Here is a 27431-nt window from a genome sequence, read left to right as displayed (position 1 = left end):
TTAAAGAAGCCTTCATCTCTGAGTAAAAAATTTTTTAAATCCTTAAAACAAAATTACTTATTGGCTAAGGAAATTGTGGCCATTTGGGAACTAGATACATTTCCGAAATTATTATCTTAAACTAAATCTTATGTTCCAATGATGCAACATTTACCTATAAAATTTATTTCTAATACTCGAACGGTAACTCAGGGCAGAATGAACATTTTATCTTCCTAATACGTCACCCAACTGAAATATACAGATGATAGGCAACCCAAATGTCACATGCTATGCAGGATAATGTGAGGGTTTTCATGATAGGAAACATAAAACATAGATTTAAAACGGGTAGTACCTAATTGTATTAAACTAAAGTTTAAAGCCAAGTGAATGAATAGATCAGATAGAGATCAGATAGAAGAACACAACTTTGCACTTAAACCCAGTACTTGTCAAAAATTACACATTGTACTGCCAGAGGACAATTCTTATTAGAGAATAGCCACTTTTTTCCTAAAAACATATGGGTTCCAGAAAATCACACACTGTGGATTCATTTGAATGCACCCTAACATTTGAATCCAGGAAATTCTGGTATTATAGTCAAATGCTCTTTTCACCAAGTTAAAATGCCACTGCAAAAAGTTCAAAAGAAAACGCACAGGCATACCATAGTAAATACAGGTAAAAAGTAATGAAGACTGACAGTTTAAAATTCAATAATTTCAGTTTAAACTTAGTTCACTATGCAGATCATTATTTTTTGCTAATTTACATTCCCATTTTTCATACTTCGTTTCACTTTTAGTTAAAATATTTGCTAAAACACACATTAACATTACCTCTCATATGCATTATTAATTGCAATGGACCAATACAAATACATATACGTCCCATTTATATCATGCAGGGTTGAGGGGATTTTGGAAAGCAATCTTGTGTCATGCATTTTCAGGTAAATGGGATATGTCAAGTGTGAAATATATGTTCCCCAACAAAATATCTTTCCAATTCCAAGACACTTTCACATTACAAAATTTGCCTAGCTCATCATGTCATTCCTTGAAGTGTAAATGAAGGAGAACAAAATATAACATACATACTTTATTACTTGAAGCTAGAAACATCCAACAATATAAATATTACTAAATGTATCGGTCAACATATATTTTTCAAAAAGAAGACATCATTATATAATTACTACCATCCATTTCCTCATACATAATGTAAACATCACACAATTAATTACCTATTATTTACCATTATAAAGAATTTTCATCTGTTCAATCAAACCTTAAAGATCCATTACCATGTTACTACGAATCAACATGCTGTTATTCTTCACATTATTTGAGTAAAATAACTAACAATATTATGGCTCCCATGAGATTCAAAGTATTTAATAATTCAGCAAAGTTTTTAAGGTACGATGGGAGGCATTGAGATTAAAAGTTTAATAATAGGTATTACTATCATACAACTGTCTCTATGACTGTACATGACACAACCAATTCCTACATACTGGACTGCATACATCATCAATGAGGTAAACTTATTATTTACAAAAATACTTTCAGATATACTTCTTGGAATAGCAGTACACATTCCCATCGCTATGCAAATGGTCTACAGAGTGCAAGGAGATGATCAACTCCACAGCTAACCTTAATGACCTCAGCACCCACAGCCACCTGAAAAATTTTAATTATGTTAATGGAATGAAAATCACATTTTAAATTAATAAAATATGAATATATATTGCTCAACTGTGAATAGATACAGCAGCTTTCAAAATGCAATACAATACTAACTTTAGACAAATAAAATTCTAGGTTTTAATAATTGTGTCATTCATACTCATTGTACTATAAATGGAATTACATTTGATGCTGCTATACTCTGTTACCCATATTCATATAAATTATAAATAACAGTACAGTGAATGAGAAACAATGGATTTTAGATGCTACTGATCCTCAAAATATTCCAAATGAAACTTGAAAAATCAAGGTAAGCACATACAAATAAATAAAGGCAACATTTCAATACTTTACCTTCAATGGAAAAGGCTGATCCTTTCTGTGCCCTAAGCCTAAGCATCCTTGGGTGTTATGGCCCCATGAATACATGTCTCCATTTGATAAAATTGCAACAGAATATGAGAGACCAGCTGCTACTTTCTCCACTTTAGGTGTTTCCTGAAACACACCAGCCCCAAAAAGGGTGGGTGGGATTTGTAGTGGTTTCTGGGAATAGTCAGCAGATGGACCAAGCCCCAATAGTCCATATCCCCAAACAAATACTTCACCGGACACTAAAATAATTTTAAAAAACACATGTTAGCTATTGATGGAATTGCCCTTCAATTAAATTTTATAGCTTAAAAACTTCTTACTTAGTATTTCCCTAATTTGCTTTGTAAGGTAATGCCTGCCGCTGTAATGAGATCCTTCAAAAATTCCAGTAGTATTTAGGGGAGGCGACTGACAGCTGAGGTCATTTGCGCCATAGGGGATGGACAGGAAAGGATAAAGGGTGGAGAGAAACCCAGCATCGGCATTAGCCTACTCTTAACGAAAGTCGCCAAGGGGTCTGCAGCTTAACGTCCCATCCGACGGACAGCATACTCACTCAAAGTGGTGCCCTCCACAAATTCAAAAATTCCATCCCAAGGCCAGTATCAGAACAAAACCAGTTAAAAGATAAGGGAAGAGAGTTATGGTGGCGTGACAGTACACTGCACATGCCATTCAGTGGTGGAGGATAATGGCATGTCATATAATAGGATAGGATAAATTTCCTATCAACAAGATCCTTTAAGGAGGGATACTACTTTGTTTAAGAACCTAAGTACCTTGGTATTAGTACCCAAATAGAAAGTGAAGTGAACATGGGTATTACTTGGGGTTTGGTTTGGTTTTACTTGCAGCAAGCTAGAGAAAATATATCAAAACTGACAAATAAAGTGCCATTACCACTAGCAAGGTATGCTGTAAGTGGGAGAGGTATAACACATTTTGGTAACGTTGCACATCCTACCTTCCAAAACCTCTTAAGTCAAAAAGCATTGGGTGACCGAAGCAATTTAATGTTTAAGCAATAGATAGATTTAATGACCAATATCTATTTCTGCAGGGACCCTACTTCCTCATCCAAATCTGATCCATTACTATCTATGAAGAATACATGAGTGGATCATTAGTGATTTGCACATACAAATCTTTGCTTGTTCTTGAGATAAGTACCTCGCTTAATGATGGTGAAAAGGAAATATAAAACCTTTTAAAATTCAACTGCATGAAAATTATCGGATTAATACAATTTTTAATCTAGCAGTCAGGGTGGGGTTTCTCTGACACTCTGAACTCTTTTGTCACATTTTTCTCTTACTTTTCCCTAAAATGATGTATCTCCTTCAGTAGCCGAGTTTTCAAGCTTTTAGATAATTTTCATTTGAACATTTTTATGATTCAGGCACTCTTTTTAGAGTTTGACTGACTTTTCTAAAACTATGGCACATTGGGTGTTGGTAACACCAAATGTGACTTCGGTGGTTATGTTTTTCATTAGCCTGGCTGGACCACTAGTACTTTGCTGTACACCCCTAGTCTCTTTGTCATTAATTTTTATTTCTAGTCACGTATATGTGCCCAGCAATAATGGTTGCAAAGGTTTACAACAATACTGTCTACACCTTCCCTGTACATATTCTCAAAATTTCCAGTAAATTTACAGATTTGCATTTCTACATTTTAATTTACAACAATTTTCTTCATCGGGACGTTTCCTTCACATGCTACAGCAATAAAGTTTATTAATACCTTGGCTTTAGTATAATGGCATGATAGTCAAAGAGGGTTGATTGCTAGGATACTGAATAGAGGGCCCATGTTTGATTACTGTTGATATATCTGGGTACCTATACCTTCATACAAGCTGTGTGATTTTTTTGGGTACCCAATTTTCCTGGAAAACCAAAAGTGGCATAGGGAAAGGAACTGGCTCCCTACCATGATGTGTGAATTCCAATGCTAATGGGATTAGTAAGAGGTGGGTTCTATTCTCAATTATCAAAGCATCCCTTGAGTTCATTACTTCATTTCAGACAGTTAAGTATGAATTTATTTCACGCCGTAATTTTCAAGTGGACTCCTAACAGAAAAAACTTGCTAAAATATTTTTGCTGAACCCTTTATTGCATATTTTTCCATATGATTACTGATACTTATAATGATAGCAATGATTGCATGTATTATTTCAAACTGTAGGAAGAAAAGTCAATTTATGTTGCTTATTTTTCTCTGGACAATGTTGTGCTGAAGAATGGCCAATGTGCATACTTTGTATGCTGCCAAGATTTCACTGGGGGGATTGAGATGGTGCGGGGGCTAACGTACTGGCTTCCCACCCTGAGGGCACGGGTTCAAATCCCGGTGGTGTTGAATATTTTTCAGAGGTATCTCGATCCCTACTTGAGTTGCTTTGTGGAGGGCACTTTGAGTGAGTACGCAGTCCGTCGGATGGGATGTTAAACTGCGGACCCATTGGCGCCTTTCGTAAAGAGTAGGCTGACGCCGGGTTTCTCTCCACCCTTCATCCTTTCCTGTCCATCCCCTATGGTGCAAATGACCTCAGCTGTCGGTCGCCTCCCCTAAATACTACTACCACTAAGATTTCACTCTGCAGGTTACAAAGAAGGAAATTAATCTCAGAGCTCAAATCTAGAGCCGTATGTATGTAGTGAAAGAAGAATCTGGTCGATAAATTAGATGCATATTCTGTAATGACTCTAAGATTTTATTTGACATAGGATTACAGATTTTAACGAGGAAAACTATAATCTTACAGGAGAAACTCAAGAGCTGCCTACAATGTTGTCAAGTACAAATTAGCTGATCTTTGGGTTCTCTTTGTATTTCCACATGTTTTAGATTATAGTACTAGGGTAGTTTGAAAGGTTCTCAGAATCACCACCAGTTGTCAGTGCTAGCGCAACAATTTTCCCATGCAGTAATAGGTAATCATTTATGAGTAAACACGTAACATGTTAGCGCTCTGGGAAGAGATTGCTGTTCCCAAGTAGTGATTTGGGAAAATGGAAAAATTGAGATTCGAGCAGCCATTAAATACTTCATAAAGAAAGATATGAAAGCAAAGGAAATTCATGATGACTTTCAGAACACTTTATGGGGCTCTGCTCCTTCATATTCACCCGTTGCCAAGTGGACAAACAAGTTTAAGTTTGGTCGTGACGGCTTAGATGATGATACACGTAATAGTTGGCCCAAAATGTGCCATTACACCTGAAATTATTGCAAACTTGCATATAATGGTCATGGAGGATTGCCAACTGAAAGTGCGTTAAATTGCTGATGCTGTAGGGATGTCATCTGAATGGGCAGGTCACCTTTTAACAGTGGAATTGAATTTGAGAAAATTATAACCTAAATGAATGCCGCGACTCTTTATGCAGGATCACAACTGTATCAGAATGGAAATTTCTGAAGAATGCTTGACCCGTTTTAAGAGCACCCAAAACATTTTTGGGGCCGGTTTGAGACCACAGATAATACTTGGGTACACTACCATACCCCAGAGAAAAAACAGCACTCTAAGCAATAGAAACATGTTCATTCACCATAACCAAAGAAAGCAAATTCAATACGGTGGGCCAGAAAGGTAATGGCTTCAGTTTTCTTGGATGCAAAAGGGATTGCGCTGATAGATTATCTTCCCACAGGTCAAAAAATTACTGGACAATATTACGCTAACCTCCTGGACCAACTACAGCAAAAGACATGAAAAGAGGCCAGTTTTGGCAAGGAAAAAAGTCGTCTTTCATCAAGACAATGCATGCCCACACACATGTCGTTGCCTCGACAAAAATACGTGAACTAAGGCACAAATTCACCTGATTTGACTTCATCAGATTTCCATCTCTTCCCCTAGCACAAAATTTTCCCTGGTGGATGGAGATTCTCTTCAAACAAAGAACTAATAGCCAAATTAGACATGCATTTCGCAAGCCTGAAGGAAATCTACGAGGGTCATCCGGAAAGTAGTACCCGTTCGTGAAATAAAGACACAAAAGTAAATATTAACAAACATAAAAAATTTTATTTGAAAGAGGATACTTTAAACTACTTCTCAACATAATCTCCAAGCAAATTAAGGCATTTGTCATAACGTGTGACAAGTTTCTGTATTCCTGCTGCATAGTCCTTCGCCGCCAGCTCATTGAGATACGCGAGGGACCCATCTTGCACAAATTTTTGCATAATGCAGATGGTGTTTAACAATTTCATGAACAATTGTTCGAGAAACATTGGGAAAATGCTCACAGATGTCATCAATTGTGACGCGCCGATCGTTCCTCACGAATTCGTCAACTGAGCTCACCAGTTGGTCTGTAATGACAGATGGTCTCCCCGAACGCTCATCGTCGTGTGTGTTCCCCCTCCCCATGTTGAAGTTGCGACACCACCGCCGAACAGACGACTCGTCCATTACATTGTCTCCATACACCTCCTTTAATTGGCGATGAATATCACATGGGCGAACGTTTCTTGCATTGAGGAATTTAATCACTGCCCTCACTTCACAACTGGCGGCGTTCTCAATTTTTTTAAACATTGTAAACAATCACAGAAACAACACAGGCAATGCTAGCGTCACGCAACTTGGCTCAGAGAAGGCAGACAAGCCACTGAAGCTATCTGACCTCGTCCAGCGGCTACTCGCGTCGTCAGCACTTCATGCGGCACGAACGGGTACTACTTTCCTGATGACCCTCGTAATTTTTGAGATGGGATCAAGACATAGGAACATTGCTGGACCAAGTGCATTAGTGTACAGAGAGACTACATTGAAAAATAAAAAAGTTTCCATGAGCTAAGTTGTTTATTTCTATTCCATTCCAAGAACTTTTTAAATTACCCTTGTAACTTGGGACATGATTGTGAGTTGTAGAGGAATTTCTGAGTTTAGCATCAATGAAGTTCTTATCTGCAAATGCTGTTGGAGAAGTATTAACTTGTAATATTGGAGTGCCCAAAGTATTCTGATGCTTCCAGTTATGTATCACAAGCTGTAATAACCATCGAGGAGTTGCTTATGAACAATGTGGAAAGAGTGCAAGTTAGAACATCAGCCAGTCAAATCATTCAAGAGATTTTTTTTCATGCACAAAATGAAAGACAACAAGTATTTTCGGAAATATGAAAGGCTAATAAAATAATTCAAATTGTTGTGAAACCCCTGCTTTGGCCGATAAACATTGCACAAATTTGTCATAATTCCAATAATCTCTGTATATACATGCCCAGAGACATTTGGTGAGGGGAAAACTTAAAATTCAACTGATTCCAATGATATATGCTCTGAGGTAAAATAAATATGACAGAAATACTTAAAGCACTTAATAATGATCACTTTTTGATATGCAAAATGAAAAAGAAATACCATTAGTAACGAGGCAAAAGGATCCTCCAGCAGCAACATCTTTCACACGTCCCACATTAGGAGGTAATTTCAATTTCTTAGGAATAGATATCTGAGGTGTTGGATTAATGGTTAAGAGCTGACCATATTCATTGTTTCCCCAGCCAAATACTTCACCATCCTCTGCAATTGAAATTGAAATAATGTGGAATCAGACAAAACAAAACAATACATAAGGCACACCACTCAAAATTATCACACAAAACAGGAATGAAATGTCATTAATTTAACACAGAACAAAAAACTTAGGTTATTGGTAAAGCATGATGAAAATGATTTCATTGTTTCTGGGATGAATGCTAAATCTCTACCAGTAGAGGGATCTAAATTGTGTTTGACAGATTAGAATTAAAGCAGGATAATGAAATGCTATTATAATATTAAAAAAATTGAGTTTTTACATTTAGTCTGAGTTCCTTTTACAATGAGAAAGGCTTCACAGTATTTTACCGATCTATTGTGTCTATGATGCTCAGTTCTTGAGCTGTTACAGATGCAGAGCTTTTGATACTATCTGTGCAGACAGTCAGCTGCCTCAATTGCATTTCAAACATATATAAGATCTGTATGATATAGGTAATATGCCAGCAGTTTTTTCAGAGGAGCAGTACTTACAGAGGAGTAATAGACTTTATTTTTACAACTTTCCACCCCATGAGTCATGTATGCCATGCAGTTTTTTTTCTGGGGGCTCCTATCTGAGCATACTACAAAAAGTATTTATTTAGTAAGAAAAATTGCCAAGTGCATACTATATATTAGACCTCAAATAGGCCACTGCTTGCTTTATTTAAGATAAAATTATGAAGATTATTGGCAGTGAAAAACTACTATCTTGTGATTATCTAATAAGCGACAATTCTAATAAACTCATATTAAGAATTCACACACATTTTTCCCATACTTCATGTAATTTTAATACTACAGATTATGAGATGAATCAATTTACCTGAAGTGAAGAAGAAAATTCTCTGGAAAATAGAGATTAGAATTATTATAGTTGTTAATGCTTAATGGTGGCAGGATAAGTGAAAATTCAATTGACTGCATTGATCTTTGCCTTGTTATGAAATAAAAATGACATTAACACTCATGATATTTATAAATTATCCCTTCGAGATCATTAAATGAAAAAATTAATGCCAATAGTAATGAAAAAGAAGAATCCTCCAGCAGCAACACTGCAAAAATAAAATGAATTATAAACTACTTAATTTGCAACTAACCCATTTAAAGCAAAATTCTAACAATACCATATTTGGAAAATTAAATCATGATGATCTATTTGTCCATTAAATTACTAAGCAAACAGACTGGTAAAGTTAGTAATTCCATTTGTTTCACCATTTTTACAATGAAAGTACGAGGGTCATCCGGAAAGTAGTACCCGTTCGTGCCGCATGAAGTGCTGACGACGCGAGTAGCCGCTGGACGAGGTCAGATAGCTTCAGTGGCTTGTCTGCCTTCTCTGAGCCAAGTTGCGTGACGCTAGCATTGCCTGTGTTGTTTCTGTGATTGTTTACAATGTTTAAAAAAATTGAGAACGCCGCCAGTTGTGAAGTGAGGGCAGTGATTAAATTCCTCAATGCAAGAAACGTTTGCCCATGTGATATTCATCGCCAATTAAAGGAGGTGTATGGAGACAATGTAATGGACGAGTCGTCTGTTCGGCGGTGGTGTCGCAACTTCAACATGGGGAGGGGGAACACACACGACGATGAGCGTTCGGGGAGACCGTCTGTCATTACAGACCAACTAGTGAGCTCAGTTGACGAATTCGTGAGGAACGATCGGCGCGTCACAATTGATGACATCTGTGAGCATTTTCCCAATGTTTCTCGAACAATTGTTCATGAAATTGTTAAACACCATCTGCATTATGCAAAAATTTGTGCAAGATGGGTCCCTCGCGTATCTCAATGAGCTGGCGGCGAAGGACTATGCAGCAGGAATACAGAAACTTGTCACACGTTATGACAAATGCCTTAATTTGCTTGGAGATTATGTTGAGAAGTAGTTTAAAGTATCCTCTTTCAAATAAAATTTTTTATGTTTGTTAATATTTACTTTTGTGTCTTTATTTCACGAACGGGTACTACTTTCCGGATGACCCTCGTACTTTCTACAATAGTATCCAATAAATACAAAGATGAAATTGAATGCCTATTGATGGGTGTGAATTATAACTGAAATTTGTTGACTGACCTAACCATGCCATAAGTGTAATGTCAGCAAAATAAAATAAAAGTAGCAATTAATCAATAATTATAAACAGAAAGTTATTATAACATCGTATTTGAACATTAACTTATCAAATTACTTACAGTACATGCATTATTTTTATATTCTTTCACTAAATCTTTTACCCTGTCAATGGATTGGGTAGACAAAAGAGTAGTCAATGTCATGATGTCTTCGGAGCCTGGCTCTTGGAGAGAATGTGGAAACAAAATGGGTGGACTCTTAAGACAAGGGGCTTAAGGATGAAGGTCATAATCACCCAAAGAAGAGAAGGTAACAGTTTACAATGCCAAGTTCCCCCATCCATTTGAAATCACCAATAGAACTCTATTAAGCCACCAACAGAAATTCTAAAAGTGTATTCAGGGGTCATAAGTGTAAGGATTTCCTTTACTAGGATTCCCGTAGTGCATTCTACTACAGGTATTGAAATGACAGGAGGGGAATATGAGGACAATGATTTACCTGAAGCTCCACATCTACCAATCCCTTGTCTGTCAATGAATGATAAACTTGATGAAAAATGTCCCTGGCTAGAAACAACAAAGGGGGAATATGGTGCGCTTAATTCTAGGAAACAAAATACCTTTAATGTACTGGATATACTATAATTGGCATACTTGCTGCTCACATTAGTCAGGTTAAAGCTTTAGGGTACTCCAAAGGCTAAAGTCATGTGCCAGTTTGAACTTATTTTAAAATGCACAGAAAGTTGTATGCTTTAGGTCAAGGATTGCTTTTAGTTTTGAATTACACAATATTTTGAAATAAGCGAGGTTGAAATAATGAGATTTTACCTTATTTTCATTCAGTTGAGTTATTTATGGTTGTATATTGTACTGTTCAGGTTGGCATATTGACATTTGAAAAGAAGAGACACATTCATGTATACTTCTAAATTGAAACTAATAACACACACAAGGCAAATCTTTCGCACAAGTAGGTACTACATACTGGAAGGGGTTATTCTCCTTTAGAATATAAAATAAAACTATACATAAAAATTGTGAATTTACACCCGCTTAGAAAGTATTGATAGATGACCATTGCCATTTTGAAATTTAACAATAATTATACTTGCAACCAAGTGGATAAGTTATGTGTACTTAAATGCCTAACAGATAAATTGAGGAAATATAAAGGTACAAATGCAGCACATACCAGAAAGAGCTAGGATTGTGTCAGCAGTTGAAGACAACTTCACAATTTTATTTCCTTTGAAATCACCAGTGAGGTGCTGAAGCTTCCAAGATGAAAGTGTGTCTCCTTGACCCATTTGCCCATCAGCACCCCAGCCACATCCCCACACCTCCCCCTTCTCAGTCAGGAATAGACTGTTTCAATCACAGGCAGGCATACCCAAGAAAGAAATACACAAGATTATTGAGACCCAACACAATGACAATGGTATAGACATGAGCATTTCAGAAGGGAAGTTAATGGGAGGGAGCATATTTAGAAAACAAGGCTCATTGAGCCAGTATGTTTACAAAACGTACAAATAAGTAAAATATGTGAGGTGTCCCACAATATAGGTCTGTCTTGAATTTCCTTTCTCACTCCCAATAGTTTGTCTCCCCCCATTTTCACAGATACAATAAACTGCAAGCAAAATCAAGAGCTGAATATGGACAGTATTAATGGGGTGGCCCAGCAAGAAGAAAATTGGAAATTTATGACTTTTTAGACTCTTATCCTCAATTGAATTTCAAGGCTCAGAAATAATAGAGACATTTTTAGCTCCAGAATTGAAATAATACATTGAAATGGTCAAAACCAAGTTTGAATACATTGAATTACCTTAGACAACTATCAAACTTAGCAGAATTAAAACATATGTACATCAAATATTAAGCATTGCAAACTGCCTTAACAAGCACTCTGACAATGTGCATCATTCAAGGACTTTTTAATATACCTTTTCAAACAATAATACACAATTACACTTCAAAAATACTGCTACATTTCTAGAGCATGAGAAGCATGGCAGGCCCTAGAAATGGCCTAAGGGAATGTGTAAGCATGCAACCCTAAATGATCCCCTTATTTGAACTGTCATTGCTTTCAACTCCACCTGGGCGGAGAGATTAAAATTTTGCAAATAAGATTTGAAAAATTAAAATTAGGGTAAATCCGTATGCCGGAGTATTTTGAGGGCATTTCTTTGATAAGACACTGGCTTGAACTTAAAAACAAATAATGAGGAGCATGGAATAGTGGAGCATATAATCAGGGTTTCACTCTAATTTGACTTTTGATTGGTTTAAGAACATGTTATAAATGAATACATCAGTTATAAAGAAACTGACCTGTGATCCTGACCACACTCAACTTTGACAAATTTGGATCCATCTGGTGCTTTAGGAATGCAGTGAGGGATGTGTAAAGATCCTGGCTCTTTGGTTTCCTTTGATGGGTGACCACATTGGCCATAGTGATTGGACCCGAAAGTGTAGACAGAACCAGATGCCATCAGAACAAGGAGATGTGCACGACCAGCTGACAGACCTGCCACATGATCTGACGCCTGCCTACTCTTGCCCGAATGGACTGGAGGGAACCTGCTTATGGGTACAGGTGCCAGGAGAAGACCAAGTGGATGGCCACGACGTACAGCATGATAACCTTAAATCACATAGAATATCCTTTAAACAAAATTGGTATTCTATTAATTAAGTTAGGCTTTGGATGGAGACAGAAAGAATATCACTACATTTCTTAGATTTGTGTGATAAGACACACCCTGACGACCCATAATAAATAAAACTGTTCTTTAATTAAAATCTAATACAATAAAATTTATTTGCTCAATGATAAAGTAGTTACAGACATTTAATCGTTGATATAAGACATGTTGAAATATCTAAGGAGCCATGGATAACAGCTCAAATAAGAGGTCTCATAGACGAAAGAAGAAAATACAAGAATCCAAGCAATGAGAGTGAAGAAGACCTCTATAAACAGTTGTGATCCTAGGTCATACTCCGTTAACCAATGGGTAGGAATTTTCAGTTCTTACACCAATTAAAAAATTAGCCTGAAATTTGTTTGACAATTGCAGGTGAAATATGTACTTCTAAGACAGGAAAAATATGTGGGTGGTGCAATCTTACTGGATATAGGTGACAGATTTTGATACACAATTTTAGCTTTAGTCTTTCACCTTATTAATGAGAAAAATAAGCTTTTGTCATGAAAACCAGGAAATTAAATGTTTATATGAAAATTAAAACGGTTTTTTTCACAAGAACAACCATTTTTGACCGGGCTCAATTGTGAATTATTCAAAAATATGGCTATATCACATTTTCATGCCAGCATAATCGGCATTAAGTCACAGACTTAATGGAAAGTTTTCTCTCTATGAGAGAAATAGCATATCAAATAGATGGTATAATCTATTTTCATTGCCCAGGAGATGACTATACACACCCAAGAAATGACGAGCAAGCGAGCACTCCCTCATAGCTTATTTAATATGATGACAACACAGGGAGAGAGAACTAAATTAAAAGTAAAAACAGGAAATAAAGGGAAGCAAAGGTATTTGGATAAAGAAAATTAGTGATGATATGATACATGAGAATTTAGGAGAATTACAGCACATGATACAGCCTAGGGTTTTGCTGATAACCACTTTACTCTCTGGTTAGAAGAGGCAACTACATTAATACACACATCAGGTGCATTATTTCATAATTTTAAGAAACTTTATGGCAGAGTCAGCAACATTTACCTCTGAATTATTAATTGAAAGGCATACAGTTGGTGACAAAAACACAATTAATCAAATATTATAAGGCAAAGAAATAATTACCTATCTGTGAATCAGTGTTGATCCCAGTGCCAAAGAGTTGGTGTTCCTTTGAATCTACTGCAAAGGCTGAAAATCCATATCCACATGCAATATCGGTCACCTTTAAATTAAGAGAACAAAGAATAAACAAAATGAAATGTATTGGTTATAAAAGGGCCCCTACATTCACAAAAACTTGAGTGCATAGTAGGTTGGTATAAAAAATATGCCCCAGTACAGAAGCAGTAATAACCTTTCAATATGGTTAAGGAAGAGAATCAACCATAAACACAGTAATCAACCAGTTTGTCAGTTTTATCAGGTCAGTTTGGTAGGTGACAGTAGAGTTCACCCAGTACTAAGCCCGACGGCGTGTGAAATTCACACATCAGGGTAGGGGCCAGTTCCTTACCCCTGTATAGATTATGGTTTCCCAGGAAGATCTGGTACCCGATAAATCATATTGCTTGGTACCCAGAGAGGCTTGCCCGGGAATCGAACCCAGGCCCTCCAGCCAGTAGGTCCAACGCTCTACCCTTGGACTACTACAACCCACAAGTCAGAGAATAACATTCTAAAATGTATTAATATTTAGCTTTCAATTTTGGGAGCTATACCATAGTGCATGATATTTCATTACTTCTTGTTGGTGACATTTAAGTTAGTTACTAGTACAGCTCACCTTCCTGTCGACTACATCATAGTGGTAGTTATGGGAGGCTACTGACAGCTAAGGTCATTCGTATCATTAGGGATGGATGGGAAAGGAAGTGTGGAGAGAAATCCGGCGTTGGCATTAGCCTACTCTTGTCGAAAGGCGCCAAGGGGTCCGCAGTTTAACGTCCCATCCGACGGTCGTCGTACTCACTCAAAGCGCTCTCCACAAAGCACCTCAATTACTGATCAGGATACCACTGAAAAATATTTGTTGTCCCCAGGATTTGGACCGGGCCCTATTGGTGGGACGCCTGTACGTTTGCCACCGCGCCATCCCGATCCCCGATTACATCACTTTGGTGGCACTCAGGTGAATCAAAATTTTACGCCCATAAACTAAATGGCTCAAACATGACGTACAACCTATCTCTTGGTAAATTTAAAATGTCATATCTCATTGGAATATGATATCTAAGTCCTCGCCTAAGCATACATCTTTTTAAATAATTTGTAAAAAATTATGCTACACTTAAATACTTCATAACTGCCAATATTACTTGCTACAAGCTATATTTCTCTTCACACTTTAAAATAAATAACGATTATAAAAGTTATAATATTAACATGGAGAACCACAACCTTGTGAGTTTCTGCAAAATGTAATCTCGAGGGGCGATGAAGCATCCGGGGAGGGCTCCGTTTCCCTTGTATTTGGATCTGATTACCGAGACCTCCATGCTCTCCATTTCCCCAGCCATATACCCGGAGTGCCTTATGGGTTCCATATTCACCAGGGCTGTAATTATGAACTAAGCATACAATAAGTTAAATATAATAAAATAGCAGTTGACCACTTAATTTCTGAACTAATCTTAACAATTTAGTATTCTGAATTTATATCGGTACAATATGAATTGCCAGTCATAATCTTACATGGTAAACCGCAGATTATATGAACACTTCAACAGTAAGAATGTCTACAAATACATTCAAATTCGACAGCCATCAATTTTTATCTGGTAGTCGAATCAAGACTTAAACATGATTTTTTTACCCTTACAATGATCCTAACACTTAAAAATTTTGAAATTTAAACTAAAGTTGGTGCAAAAGAGCACCGAATTATCACCATTGAAAGGAAATGGATACAAGTTCATTAACCTGATTAACTTTAAAATTAGCATGTACAAATTGAAGTCATGCATCAGACTTCCTTAAACGATTGATTTTACCTGGCAAGTCGTCGGCTTCTTCAATATTTACAGGATAACGCCTCTTGCCGTAGTTTCTTAGACTACGCAGGAATATTTCTCTATGGCATTTCAAAAATATCTTATGTAATTCTAGCGAAAATGTACTATTTACCGCAACCGGCATTGAACGCAGCCACCTCCGTCACTCAATTTCGTAAAACTTAAAGTTATGCATCTAGTATTAGACAATGAAAATAATACTGTGGAATATAATACATGAAAAACTTAACTTATCGTAATGTTTAGGGGCACAAGGAATGTTTATCACTTAAAAAATGTTACATTTAAATACAATAACCAACAATCGAACAAATCGACTACATAAATTGGTGAAATAAATCGACTGAAACGCATTGGCCAACATATACATGATAGAAACTTGGAAAATAAAATTATTCTTCTATGATACCAACACTAATACATCTTCTGTAAATCTGGATCAGCTTAATCTGAAGCAAACTCTCTCTCATCTTGAATAATACATACTCAGGCGAATAATAATTAAATAACGAAAGTGAATATTTTGAGGCAGACACTGGTCAAGGATGAAATGTATTCAGATTGGGAAATTATGGTGAAAATGATTTGCGACAAATTAATTTTAACTTATTTTATTTCTCTGCTGAGTACTGCATGTGTAGTGCATTGCATGTATACTACGATGGCATTTCGATAGTCGTACTTTTTATATTTATACGTTGGTTTTTCTGCATAGAAGTCGATCTAGAGGGCGGCAGCTAACTTACATTGAATACACATTCCGAATAATACTCTTTCCAATGTAATTTCATATCTTAATAAAATTAGAAAATTGAATTATTCGATTTTTACCTCACTATTTCTGTTTTGGTGAAGATATATTTGTGAAGGTTTTTTTCTTGTTCTGTAATTTTAATCACCTTAATTGCATGTGTCTAGTACGATTGAAGTATGGCGGCGCCGGTGAAGAAGCGTTTTGTGGGCAGTGAAGATTCCGATCATCTGGATGATAACGAAGGTTCCGATAGCAGTGATAATTCAATTGAAGAAGATGAATTCGGTGCTGCTGAGCAGGAGGTTGGTAATTTTATTATGGTCGTGGAAAATTTGTATCTTCAGTCATTACCTCTTTGTGAAACTCATGGTTTGCGTATTTAATTTACCCGATCATTATTTAGGAAGTACAAGTGGATTTTGAAGGAAGAAATCCCATCGACTCCGACTTCCACGGCATCAAACAACTTCTTCAGCAGTTATTTTTGAAAGCTCATGTGAATCTTTCGGAGCTGACTGAACTTATAATATCTCAAAACTATGTCGGAAGTGTTGTCAAAGTAAGTAATTGGAAGCATGCTTTATCATAGTTGTTAACTTCAGTAAAATCGTATTTCGATTAATTTGGTGCATTTTACTTTTCTGTGTTCTATTCCAATTTTTTTCATTGCAATATGAAAGACTTCGGAGCCTTCTGCATTGTTCAAGTGATCATCTATGTATTTTTTGTATTGTTTTTCATTATTGTATGGAACGTTTAAGGTTCAATGAACCTCTCTTCTTCGTTCAGTAGTATTAGTGCATGATTTTATCAATGATGCATTCTTTTGCTTTTCTTCAAGGAGTTCAACGAATAAAATTTAAGTTTGGATGTCCAAGATTTGCAGTCTTCCTTTTCTAGTTATATATCCAAATTGGTAAATTTCGTAAAACATGTTCATATGTAATGGTTATCGGTCATTTCTTAATGGTTCAATGCTAAGAAAATGTGTAGTTGATACATGGCCACGTGTGTTAGTCGGGAATTGACTGCGACGATGGGCGAGTCCAGACTCAACTTTCACTTTTTACTTTTTCATTTGCACCACGATCGATTGGCGGGATGTTTGTGAGCATGTTAGGGTTATGACCTGCGTCAGGGTCAATGGAAATGGTAATTTTAGAAGTTATTTATCATAATTCTGGCGCTAAGTAACATTCTACCTTATACATGAAAGCCGAAATGATAAACTTGGAGAATTTACGAGTGGTATTTACGCGACACCGTTATTGAAACCATTCCTATCAACGCAGGCGCCATGGAGTAGTCGGCCAATCTAAGTGCTAGGGTAAGAATGAAGGAGCGTCTTTACAGATGAATGTATTTTTATATTACCAAATCAAGGAGTGAAGTTCAACTAATAATTCACCGTTATAAATGATTACATTTCGTTGAATTCATTGTAACACTAGAGTTAAAGAGTGAAATTAATTATGATCGTAAATAGTTGTCTAGCTTCCATTTCAGATGAAATCATTAAAATTAAATAAGAATAAGGTCACAATTAAAGATTTATGAATTTATAGTGGGGTCATATCAGAAAAATACCACTCCATTCTTCACAATGTCTTTGCATTTGGTATGGAAAGCGAGGAGTTTTTTTTAAAGCCGTTCGGATTTATACCTCTTTTAAATGTTATCTTAAAGTTTATTGTGTTTTCACTGGGAGAAATTGACAACTCCAACTTCTGTATTCTTAAATACGTTACTATTTTACTGAGCAAATATTGAAAATTACTTTTTCCTCGTGTGTCGTTTTAACTGAATGGGATATTATTTATCGGTTTGGTCGTTAGCGTTTGCATCGTATGTATGCATCAAAATACCCAATATTTCACCGAATGGGGGTTAGAGCGATTCCTCATGAACTGGGCCAATTTTTGCGATCCTCAATAACAACGCTTTCTAATTCTCAAAAATTTGTGTTAGTTTTAATAGTTTTAAATTAAGTTCAAATCCAAAATATTTAAATCTCAATGTGATATTAGTTGGAATTATAAGACTATCCATCTAGACTTGAGGAAAATATACCCCAATGAAAATTAGTACTAAGTAATAGATTTTTGTCTTTGATAGTTTAACTGAAAGAGGTAAACTAGTGAAATTTACATATGCTAGAGAAACTGTCCTCGATTTCAAACAGGGTGTCATAATTGTTCTCACATATGAGATCGTAATTTTGTGTTATTACTAGTTAAGCATACCACATTTAAATAATTTAAATAAAGTGACATTTTTATGTCCTGATTTGGGAAGTTGTCAGTTTAAAGCCACAAAAAAATGTTGCATTTTTGGTGTATTTGGCAGAATTTTGAATGCAGGTGCGACATATTTCTCAACAAATTGACTTGAGGACTGCCACTCCAACCCTATTTTTTGGTCATAAATTGCACTTTTTGTACCCATAACAACAATAAAGGGACACCCTCAGGGAGACTCAATATTTCAATCTGATGCTCACCAACATTAACCTACATCAGGTATATTAACAGGGCTGCCACCTACTATTAGAAAAGCCTGGTAAATTGAGAGAATTTAAGAAAGATCACTAAAATCTTTTTTATCCATTTCGCCACTATACAACAACACAGGTGTTCTGTGTTTGTTAAAATAAGGCTGAGTTGTTAATTTTTTGGCAGATTTTAGTTTCTCAATAATTATAGTAAAAAAATGAAAAAGTTTGATTCTTGATTGCTTGTTCCCTACCATCCTCAGGTAGACATGCTTGTCATCATGTGACCTCTTCCTTAATTTTACTATTAGCAAGGGTGGCTAGCATGGCCAATGTACAGTTGTGTGCGCCATGCAACAAACTGATGGACCATTCCCTGATTATCTAAAGATGATACTTATGATCGCCTACCTATTGCTTTACCACCACGTGGGCCTTTTTTGTTATTGGTGATGCTAGATATTTCCTGGGAGAATTTTTTTTATTGCTTTTGGGATCAAAATGATTGGTAAAATTTCATGCAGTGATAACCTTTGAAATTAACTCATTTTCCTGTAATATCAACTTTTGCTGTGAGCAAACATGACTTGTGGTCAATTTTCCTCTTACCAATATATTAAATGAAATTTACAGTATTCCTAAAAGAGCTCTTAAAGTTATTCAATTAAAGTTCTCTCACAATTGAAGCAGAAATGTTGATGTTTACCTCCATAACAGCAGTGACTGGAGCTATGGGTTCACCTCCATTTGAAATTCTCATGTTAAACCATGTACTTGTTTCGGATTAAAGAGCATATTTTCATAAGCCTCTTGTGCATAGAACCCTGTGGCATCCCTCAGAAACTTGAAGTTGCTTCCCCTGTTGATTGTTTCTCAAAAACTTGATAACATTATGTACGCCTGTGATACTCGTGCTTCCATTTAAAGTGATGTGAAATGAAAGGTTTCACTCTTCTTTTTTTGAGCATATGTTATACTCTTTGTGGTAAGACTTAGTGGTTTCTGTATTTTCCCAGGGTTAATAGTGTCTAACTTTATGCTTACATAAACATGTCTATGATAGGTTTGGCAAGTTACATTCACCTTATAATTACATTTCATTTTTGATTAGTACACACCTAAAAGTTACTAATGGTACTCATACCGATCTTTCTCGTTAACTGAAACATTGGTCTCATTATGATGTACTTCAAATGATGTCTAAACATATTCATGAGCATACTTATTATGAAATTATAAAAAAAAGTTGATTTTCCGCAGCACAAAAGTGTAAAATAGCATAGTCCTCAATTTGAATTCATAGAATGATTAACCTGCAAATTATATTTTTTTCAGCAAAGTGAGATAGATGAAGAAAGCGATGGTGAAGATGAAGATATGGACAGTAATGATGTTTTTGGCATCACATCTGTTGTTAATTTAACTGACAAGAAGGTATGTGATTGAAGACTAATAGTGTGGTTTTATATGGAGATTTGACTGTTTATCCTAGAATACCACAAGCCTGTGTTTTTGTTGCTATTTTACTACTCTAATGGTATTTTTATTTAGGATTTAGAATGTGTGCGCCAGCTTAGGTCTCTGCTTCTGGAATTGTGTGAGGAGCACGGGAGCAATGAGACCAAAGAATTAGTCCGCACTCTGGTGCAGTCAAGTGGCCAGCAGCATCATGTAGGACTCCTGATTACAGAGAGATTTATTAACATTCCTGTCCAAATTGCTGTTCCACTTCTTGATAGCTTGAGGTAAATTATAGTAATTTACTAATGATGACAGCTAGTCCTTGGTATACCTATTTTTATTTCAGTGTGAGCCCTTGTCTATAACAATCTAATCATTGGATCTCTTTTGAGCAACTTATGTTCAATTTTTGAATCATGTGGCAATCTAAAATTATACTTAATGGTTTCACATGTGGTCTGTTGGGATAAATTTTGTGCAAAATTTTATCATGTTAAGAAACAAAAGAAATAAGTGAAAATATGGTTATTTTCACTGGTGACCTTATGTTTTAGATGCTGCTAATGCTGAAATGTTGTGTATTTCTTGAAAATGCAATTTCTGCATGAGATGGTTCACTTCTAAGAATTTTTTAAAATCATTACGAATGTAATATTATGGAGAGAGAAGTAATGCTGAACATTTTTCTCATTGCACCTAAATGTGTTGCAATTCTTTTCTTGATGTAGCCAACATTCTTGGATATTGTATCTGCTCAGTTTAAGCTGTTTGAGCAGGCCTCATATTCATATTCCGAATGATATATGCTCTTTCTGTTACTAATCACTAAATGTGAATTAACCCAGTGTACATAGACCAAATATAATTCTGGATATTCCTTCTATCGCCGGGTGATAATATCCTTTTGTTGCTGACATATTTACTTTTTGTTGGCTCTTTCCAGATTAAACTTGAAATATTGTTAGCATAGGTCACATTAGTAGTAAGACTACTGCAAAGCCATAATGCGTTTCAGAAAAAAAATCAAGCTGTTGGTAACAATATGCAAACTACAGGTAACTGAAGTGCAAACAATAATTTAGACATAGGTCTGAGCAGATCTTTTATCAGATAGCAATGAAGTGGCATAACCACTATTTTATGTAAATAAGAGGGTCATCCGGAAAGTAGTACCCGTTCGTGAAATAAAGACACAAAAGTAAATATTAACAAACATAAAAAATTTTATTTGAAAGAGGATACTTTAAACTACTTCTCAACATAATCTCCAAGCAAATTAAGGCATTTGTCATAACGTGTGACAAGTTTCTGTATTCCTGCTGCATAGTCCTTCGCCGCCAGCTCATTGAGATACGCGAGGGACCCATCTTGCACAAATTTTTGCATAATGCAGATGGTGTTTAACAATTTCATGAACAATTGTTCGAGAAACATTGGGAAAATGCTCACAGATGTCATCAATTGTGACGCGCCGATCGTTCCTCACGAATTCGTCAACTGAGCTCACCAGTTGGTCTGTAATGACAGATGGTCTCCCCGAACGCTCATCGTCGTGTGTGTTCCCCCTCCCCATGTTGAAGTTGCGACACCACGGCCGAACAGACGACTCGTCCATTACATTGTCTCCATACACCTCCTTTAATTGGCGATGAATATCACATGGGCGAACGTTTCTTGCATTGAGGAATTTAATCACTGCCCTCACTTCACAACTGGCGGCGTTCTCAATTTTTTTAAACATTGTAAACAATCACAGAAACAACACAGGCAATGCTAGCGTCACGCAACTTGGCTCAGAGAAGGCAGACAAGCCACTGAAGCTATCTGACCTCGTCCAGCGGCTACTCGCGTCGTCAGCACTTCATGCGGCACGAACGGGTACTACTTTCCGGATGACCCTCGTAGATATCCTTATTTGAGGAGTGAAGGGGATCGAGATGGTGCGGGGGCTAACGTATTGGTTTCCCACCCAGAGGGCCCGGGTTCAAATCCCGGGGTGCGGGGGCTAACGTGTATTGGTTTCCCACCCAGAGGGCCCGGGTTCAAATCCCGGCGGTGTTGAATATTTTTCAGAGGTATCTCGATCTCTACTTGAGGTGCTTTGTGGAGGGCACTTTGAGTGAGTACGCAGTCCGTCGGATGGGAGGTTAAGCTGCGGACCCCTTGGCACCTTTCGTAAAAAGTAGGCTAATGCCGACGCCAGGTTTCTCTCCACCCTTCCATCCTTTCCTGTCCATCCCCTATGGTGCAAATGACCTCAGCTGTCGGTCGCCTCCCCTAAATACTACTACTACTACTTGAGGAGTGAAGTTATTACATGTCACATAAAATTAGATGCTGCTCAGTTTACTTAACATTCCTAGGGAGTGCTGATTTGGGGAGTATTTTCTAGCAAGTGTGCCAGTAAGTCAAATGGGAGAAATATTTGCTGGATGTAGTGAATATTTGATCAGTAAATGCATTATAAATAATTTGAGAAGTTTAGTATTGGTATTTAACACTTAGCCCCTTAGTAATTGAAGTAACATAATAAATGAGGAATTTTAATTCAGCCTGCATCAAAAAAGTATTTTGTTAAGCAAAGGCAAGCCCGGTCAGTTGATTTGATTAATAGGAAAAGTAGTAGCTCAATATAAAATGTAAAGTAAGGGAACATTGGTATATTCCTAGAAAACCTATGTGGTGTAATATTTTCGTAGTCAATTCAAAATGATTCAGGACATACCTTGCCAATTAAAAATATTGTACGAAAATATTATGGATTGATTCCATCACAATAAATATTTATATACTGACTTTTAAATTTATGCCTGGGGATGGTAATGAATGGTAATGGATATAAATATAGTTAAAGAGTGCTGGGCTGCTGATGGGAGAGGGGGGGGCTTTTGTTCAATTCCATGTGATTCCTCTGGGCAATCTCCCCCCCATGCTGTGATGATTTGACTACCAGATCTTACTTGAAAACTAGGTGGCACAGGGAAAGGAACTGACTCCCCCCAACCAGATGTGTGAATATCACATGACATAGATTTAGTACAAGGTGAGCATACCCTCATCTATCAAACCAACCCTCATGTGGTTGACTGTAGTTTGGTTTCTAATGTGTAGTGGTTTTTGGATTTCATATTGTCATTAATTCATAGTAGTGACCATCAGGTATGACTACAATGATATATGTAATAATTGGGAAGGAAAAACACGTTAAAGCTGTAATAAAAATTAATCCATTTTGTTGTGAACTCAGATATTAGTTACTGTAAATATATTATAAAAAAATTAAATTCATAATACCATTCGTGCCTCTAACTTTCAATTAGTTTTGAAGACTTGAGAAGAAGATGAATCTCAGTGTCAGTAATGCACTTCAGAATATCATTGTTGATGCTGAAAATCTAAAACAACTCCTGCAACAAAAAGACATGCCCAGGAAAATTAAAATCCACAGCAAGTTCATTGAATCCTTGCTGATGTCTGGGGTGCCCCTAAGAATGAATTCCCGTAGGATTCCACACATACAAACTTGAAAATACTGACTATCTTCAGTCTTTTACAAAAATTTGGATCCCAACTGCAGAAATCATTTAAAAGTTTAAAATCAAACCTGCAATGACATCTGAAAGGCTAATGTTGCATTTTTTAAATAAATAAAAGTATCCATGAACTTTTTTCATCTACAAGAATGATGGTTATTTTTTTTATTGGTTCAATGAATACTGAATGTGTATGGCCATAGCAGCTTAAAACCCAACAATGTTACTATTAAAAAAACTTGATTTTTCCAAGAAGTCAATCACTAATCAGTTTTCAGGCATTATTAAAAAGTGTCACCACCACTAGTTCAATTTAATTTTATGCATAGCATTAAAGTTATATTTAAAAATAATGCTGATGTTTTTGCTATGAAAGGTTATTGCATCAAATTATTTTCTATGTGTATATTTTCAGCAAAGAAATAAAGAGAGCACAAGAAAAGAGAATGCCATTTGACTTTGCTTACTACATTCTTATATGTAAATTATATAAGATGGATTTAAAATCAAGCAAGAAAGGGCGCAAGAATAAAGGAGGAAAAGGGAAGAAAGAGGGTGGTGAAGATTTGAGCGTTATTTGGTCCAATCCAGAAGAGGAAGTCATTGATGAGGTAATTTATGGGCTGTGCCCTGATGGTGTATAGCCACTATTTCTTTTGTATGTGCTCGTGGGCTGTGTATGTATCTTATTATAATTTATTTGGATAACTGATGGGAGAGATTTGTCTTTGAGTGTATGCCGAGGAAAAAGCTTGAAGAAACCCAGAGAAATAATTGTGGGTATAGACACCATACATTTTCAGAGCTGTGAACCTGGACTTGAGAAAAATCATGAAAGTGTTATTTGAGCCGTTTTTATTTTGTTCACTCCTTCACTGCATCATTCTTAAGTAGCAAAGTTCACTGCTGTCTCTTCAAATCATGTTTCATTGTTTCCTGTAGGTGGTGAAGTACATATCATGAAATATTGTCACCTAGAGGAACTTTCAAGTGAAGTAAACATCATACAATCTTAAGAATGTAGTGATTTAAGTTATTATAAAATGAGAAGGTGGTAATATTATAAAGTAGTAAAGTGTGCAACAAGGAGAGTATTAAGGAAAACAACTACCTATGCATGAAATATTTCTTTTTGTGGGTTTTACTTTATATTTTGTTTGAATGATGCGGATAACTATAATTATGAAAGTAATTCACATTTTATTCATTTTCCTGTGTGTATTTTGATTAGTTGTTCAATTTAGAATACATTTAGAATTTGTACTATTGCATGGAATAAGAATATTCCAATGTCAATCAGCACATAAGTTTACTTTAGTGGACCATTTCATATAGTTGTGATTAAAGGCAAATTCCATTGCATGTAAAATGATAAAAAATTGCAAATATTTCTCAAAATATTTTCTCAACTAGGGTTGTTGTACTCCACTGTTATATCTTTAGGTTATTTTTTCATTCAGATGCCAATGCTCAAGTTATTTTTCCCAAACTGAACACACATTTAACTCTATCTTATTAAAAGCCTCCTGTCCATCTAATTTCATTTATTTGCATTTGTGTTTTTCCAATCAAAATTATCTATCAGTACTTAAGTTGCATCACATTAACAATGAACATTATTACTTATATTGGTCATAGTTCATTTTTAAAATAGATTATATTGATGCAATATTAATTAATTGTAAAAATCAATAATCAAATTATATTTTATCGACATATGCCAAAAGTTATTCCCAAAGCATATTCCTCAAGCCTTATTAAATTAAGAAAAGTATACTATTTTTCTTTGGCAGCCATTAATCGAAAATTGCTTTCCTTAATTGGGAGAAATGAATCGAGAAATGGCAAATGTATTTGAGTTAATTCCATCTTCACATAGTAAATTTTTCTGAACCCTTGGGGTTAATTAACTTGTATGCAGAACCACCTTAAGAATGCTTTCATGATCTCTTTTTCACCAGCCTTCCATCCAAGTCTCTATGTTCTGTTGTGGTTTTTTCCTCCATGGGAAAATATTATGCTTGTATTATGTGACAAGGAACCTTTTGTTTCAATTTTTAATGCAGGAAGCAGACTTCAGGTTTGAATTCTGTGTTAAGGACGAGGCTGGCTCTGGCCTTGGAGGCAAGTGGGGAGAAGGAGATGCTGAAATGATTCCATATCGACGCGTATTAATACTTCGTGCTGATCGTTTTGACCATGCAATTGCCAAAGTCAAAGCTTTTGTATCCGAGGAGACATCCTCGAAAAAATAACTCTTTGGTTGGCCTTGTGCAATGCTGAATAGCTGCCCAACTGATGACATTGCATTGTTGCTTCGTATCAACCGTCTTGAGTTAAAAGACAATTGTGTGCAAGCTTATGGTAATGTGATGCTCCATTTTGTAATGGATCTCCTAAGACATTTGAATTAATGCAGGTGCATAATGGCTAGTCCTTGTATGAAAAAGTATGTAATAATTCCCATTTTTCTACCTTGATGACCTTTTACAATTGGAAGAGCTATTCATATACCTTGAAAGTGGCCTTTGATTTTTTCATAATTACTTTTCTTGGTATAGAATACTATTTTTCTACTTTTCCACCTCATGAATTTGTTACAAATTTACATTTTGTAATATCCTACGACTTAGTATCAGTGAATAGGTGGACAGAGTAGATAATTTGGTGCAGCAGCCAGCAGTACACTTTTTGAAATCTCCATTTGATTGAATTGACAGTATGAAGTCTAGTCATTTTTGCACCTGTTGTTACTGCATTCACTTATTTCTACTTTGTTATGCTTTTTGTGAATAAATTTTCTCACTTTTTTAAAATCAGAATAATATTTCAATTAATAGCTTATGGTCTCAACAACACTCCTACCTGTGTGCCCTGTAAAAGTGAGGAGCTTTTCTGGTGAATGTGTATGGAATGACTACTTGGCTCATTAAGATATAAGCAGTGTATAATTTACACACTAATCATAGTAGTTCATGTATGGTTTGGTATATATATATTGTGTAAATATTGGTGGCTATTCTGTTGCAGATGTTTTGGCTGGCATAGTCTGTTCAGGGTATGCTTGCCAATACTTAATAATTTACTTCACTGTTAGGTCTGGCCCATTTCAGGTAATAAGGGAGGTAATACTTGCTCATAGGGGAGAAATGAATGCAGGGGAAGTAGAAAAGGAATTGGAAGTGGGGAAGTTTGATTTCCTCTCCTCCACTTGACAGGCAACATTCATAAGCCTCAAGTTAGCTTAATTGTCCATAGACGGTGAAAACTAGAATGTTTACCTTGAGAATAAATTAAAATGGAAGGCTTTTCGGTTAATTTTGCACACTATTCATGCGGAAATGAGATGCAGCGAAACGCAAAGCATCGCTAATAAGTCTGTACGTACATAAAACCACTGACGTTTGGTGGAAACACCATTAGTTTTTTTCATTTGTCAGAGTCTGTGGATAAACTTTTCTTTGACTGGCTACCTAATAGGCTTAGCAGAAAGATATATGTACATGCTAGTGAAGCAAGGATAAAATTGTTCATACTTCGTTTACAGAATTCATTAATTAGTGAATGAATAATTAAATATATTTGTAAAAACATATCCATTGGTGCTGCCACCAGTGGAATGGGCACTTCATTGGAATTAAACTCCTGTGGTAATGGGTATAACTATGTAAATGCTTGCCAAAAGCTAGTAATGGTGAATACATTTTTGTTCCCCACACCATTTTTGTGGGATGAATACCATAGTACTGGCAGGCTATATAGG

General features: G+C 36.1%; 2 protein-coding genes across 2 annotated transcripts; one reads left to right on the top strand and one right to left on the bottom strand.

The window, feature by feature from the left end:
* Positions 1-1071: 1071 nt before the first annotated feature.
* Positions 1072-15737, bottom strand: LOC139687520 (RCC1-like G exchanging factor-like protein). Its single transcript, XM_071584713.1, has 8 exons — positions 15409-15737; positions 14816-14985; positions 13541-13640; positions 12033-12348; positions 10885-11057; positions 7444-7605; positions 2037-2296; positions 1072-1673 (listed from the first exon to the last, which is right to left on the bottom strand). Exons 1-8 carry the CDS (start codon positions 15551-15553, stop codon positions 1596-1598), a joined length of 1404 nt encoding a protein of 467 aa, XP_071440814.1. The 5' UTR covers positions 15554-15737; the 3' UTR covers positions 1072-1595.
* A 415-nt stretch (positions 15738-16152) lies between these two features.
* LOC139687529 (protein BCCIP homolog) lies at positions 16153-26482 on the top strand. The gene is made up of 7 exons (XM_071584729.1): positions 16153-16210; positions 16348-16485; positions 16587-16742; positions 20010-20108; positions 20226-20419; positions 24084-24279; positions 25735-26482. Exons 2-7 carry the CDS (start codon positions 16360-16362, stop codon positions 25921-25923), a joined length of 960 nt encoding a protein of 319 aa, XP_071440830.1. The 5' UTR covers positions 16153-16210; positions 16348-16359; the 3' UTR covers positions 25924-26482.
* The last annotated feature ends 949 nt before the right edge of the window (positions 26483-27431 follow it).

Source organism: Hetaerina americana, unplaced genomic scaffold (assembly GCF_022747635.1).
Source record: "Hetaerina americana unplaced genomic scaffold, ioHetAmer1.1.p SCAF_2, whole genome shotgun sequence".
NCBI lineage: Eukaryota > Metazoa > Arthropoda > Insecta > Odonata > Calopterygidae > Hetaerina > Hetaerina americana.
The sequence above is the reverse complement of the archived record's forward strand: the minus strand, read 5'-3'. Positions and strand labels throughout refer to the sequence as shown.

Bases quoted from the DNA above. Each gene is read 5' to 3' on its own strand.
- LOC139687520 (XM_071584713.1), bottom strand. From the start codon at position 15,553: ATGCCGGTTGCGGTAAATAGTACATTTTCGCTAGAATTACATAAGATA. The intron at 13,641-14,815 runs GTTGTGGTTCTC...CTTAATTTAAAG, and splicing joins ATTTTGCAGAAACTCACAAG to GTGACCGATATTGCATGTGG. The intron at 7,606-10,884 runs GTATGTGCTGCA...TTTCAATTGCAG, and splicing joins CACAATCCTAGCTCTTTCTG to AGGATGGTGAAGTATTTGGC.
- LOC139687529 (XM_071584729.1), top strand. From the start codon at position 16,360: ATGGCGGCGCCGGTGAAGAAGCGTTTTGTGGGCAGTGAAGATTCCGAT. The intron at 16,486-16,586 runs GTTGGTAATTTT...ATCATTATTTAG, and splicing joins TCGGTGCTGCTGAGCAGGAG to GAAGTACAAGTGGATTTTGA. The intron at 16,743-20,009 runs GTAAGTAATTGG...TATTTTTTTCAG, and splicing joins ATGTCGGAAGTGTTGTCAAA to CAAAGTGAGATAGATGAAGA.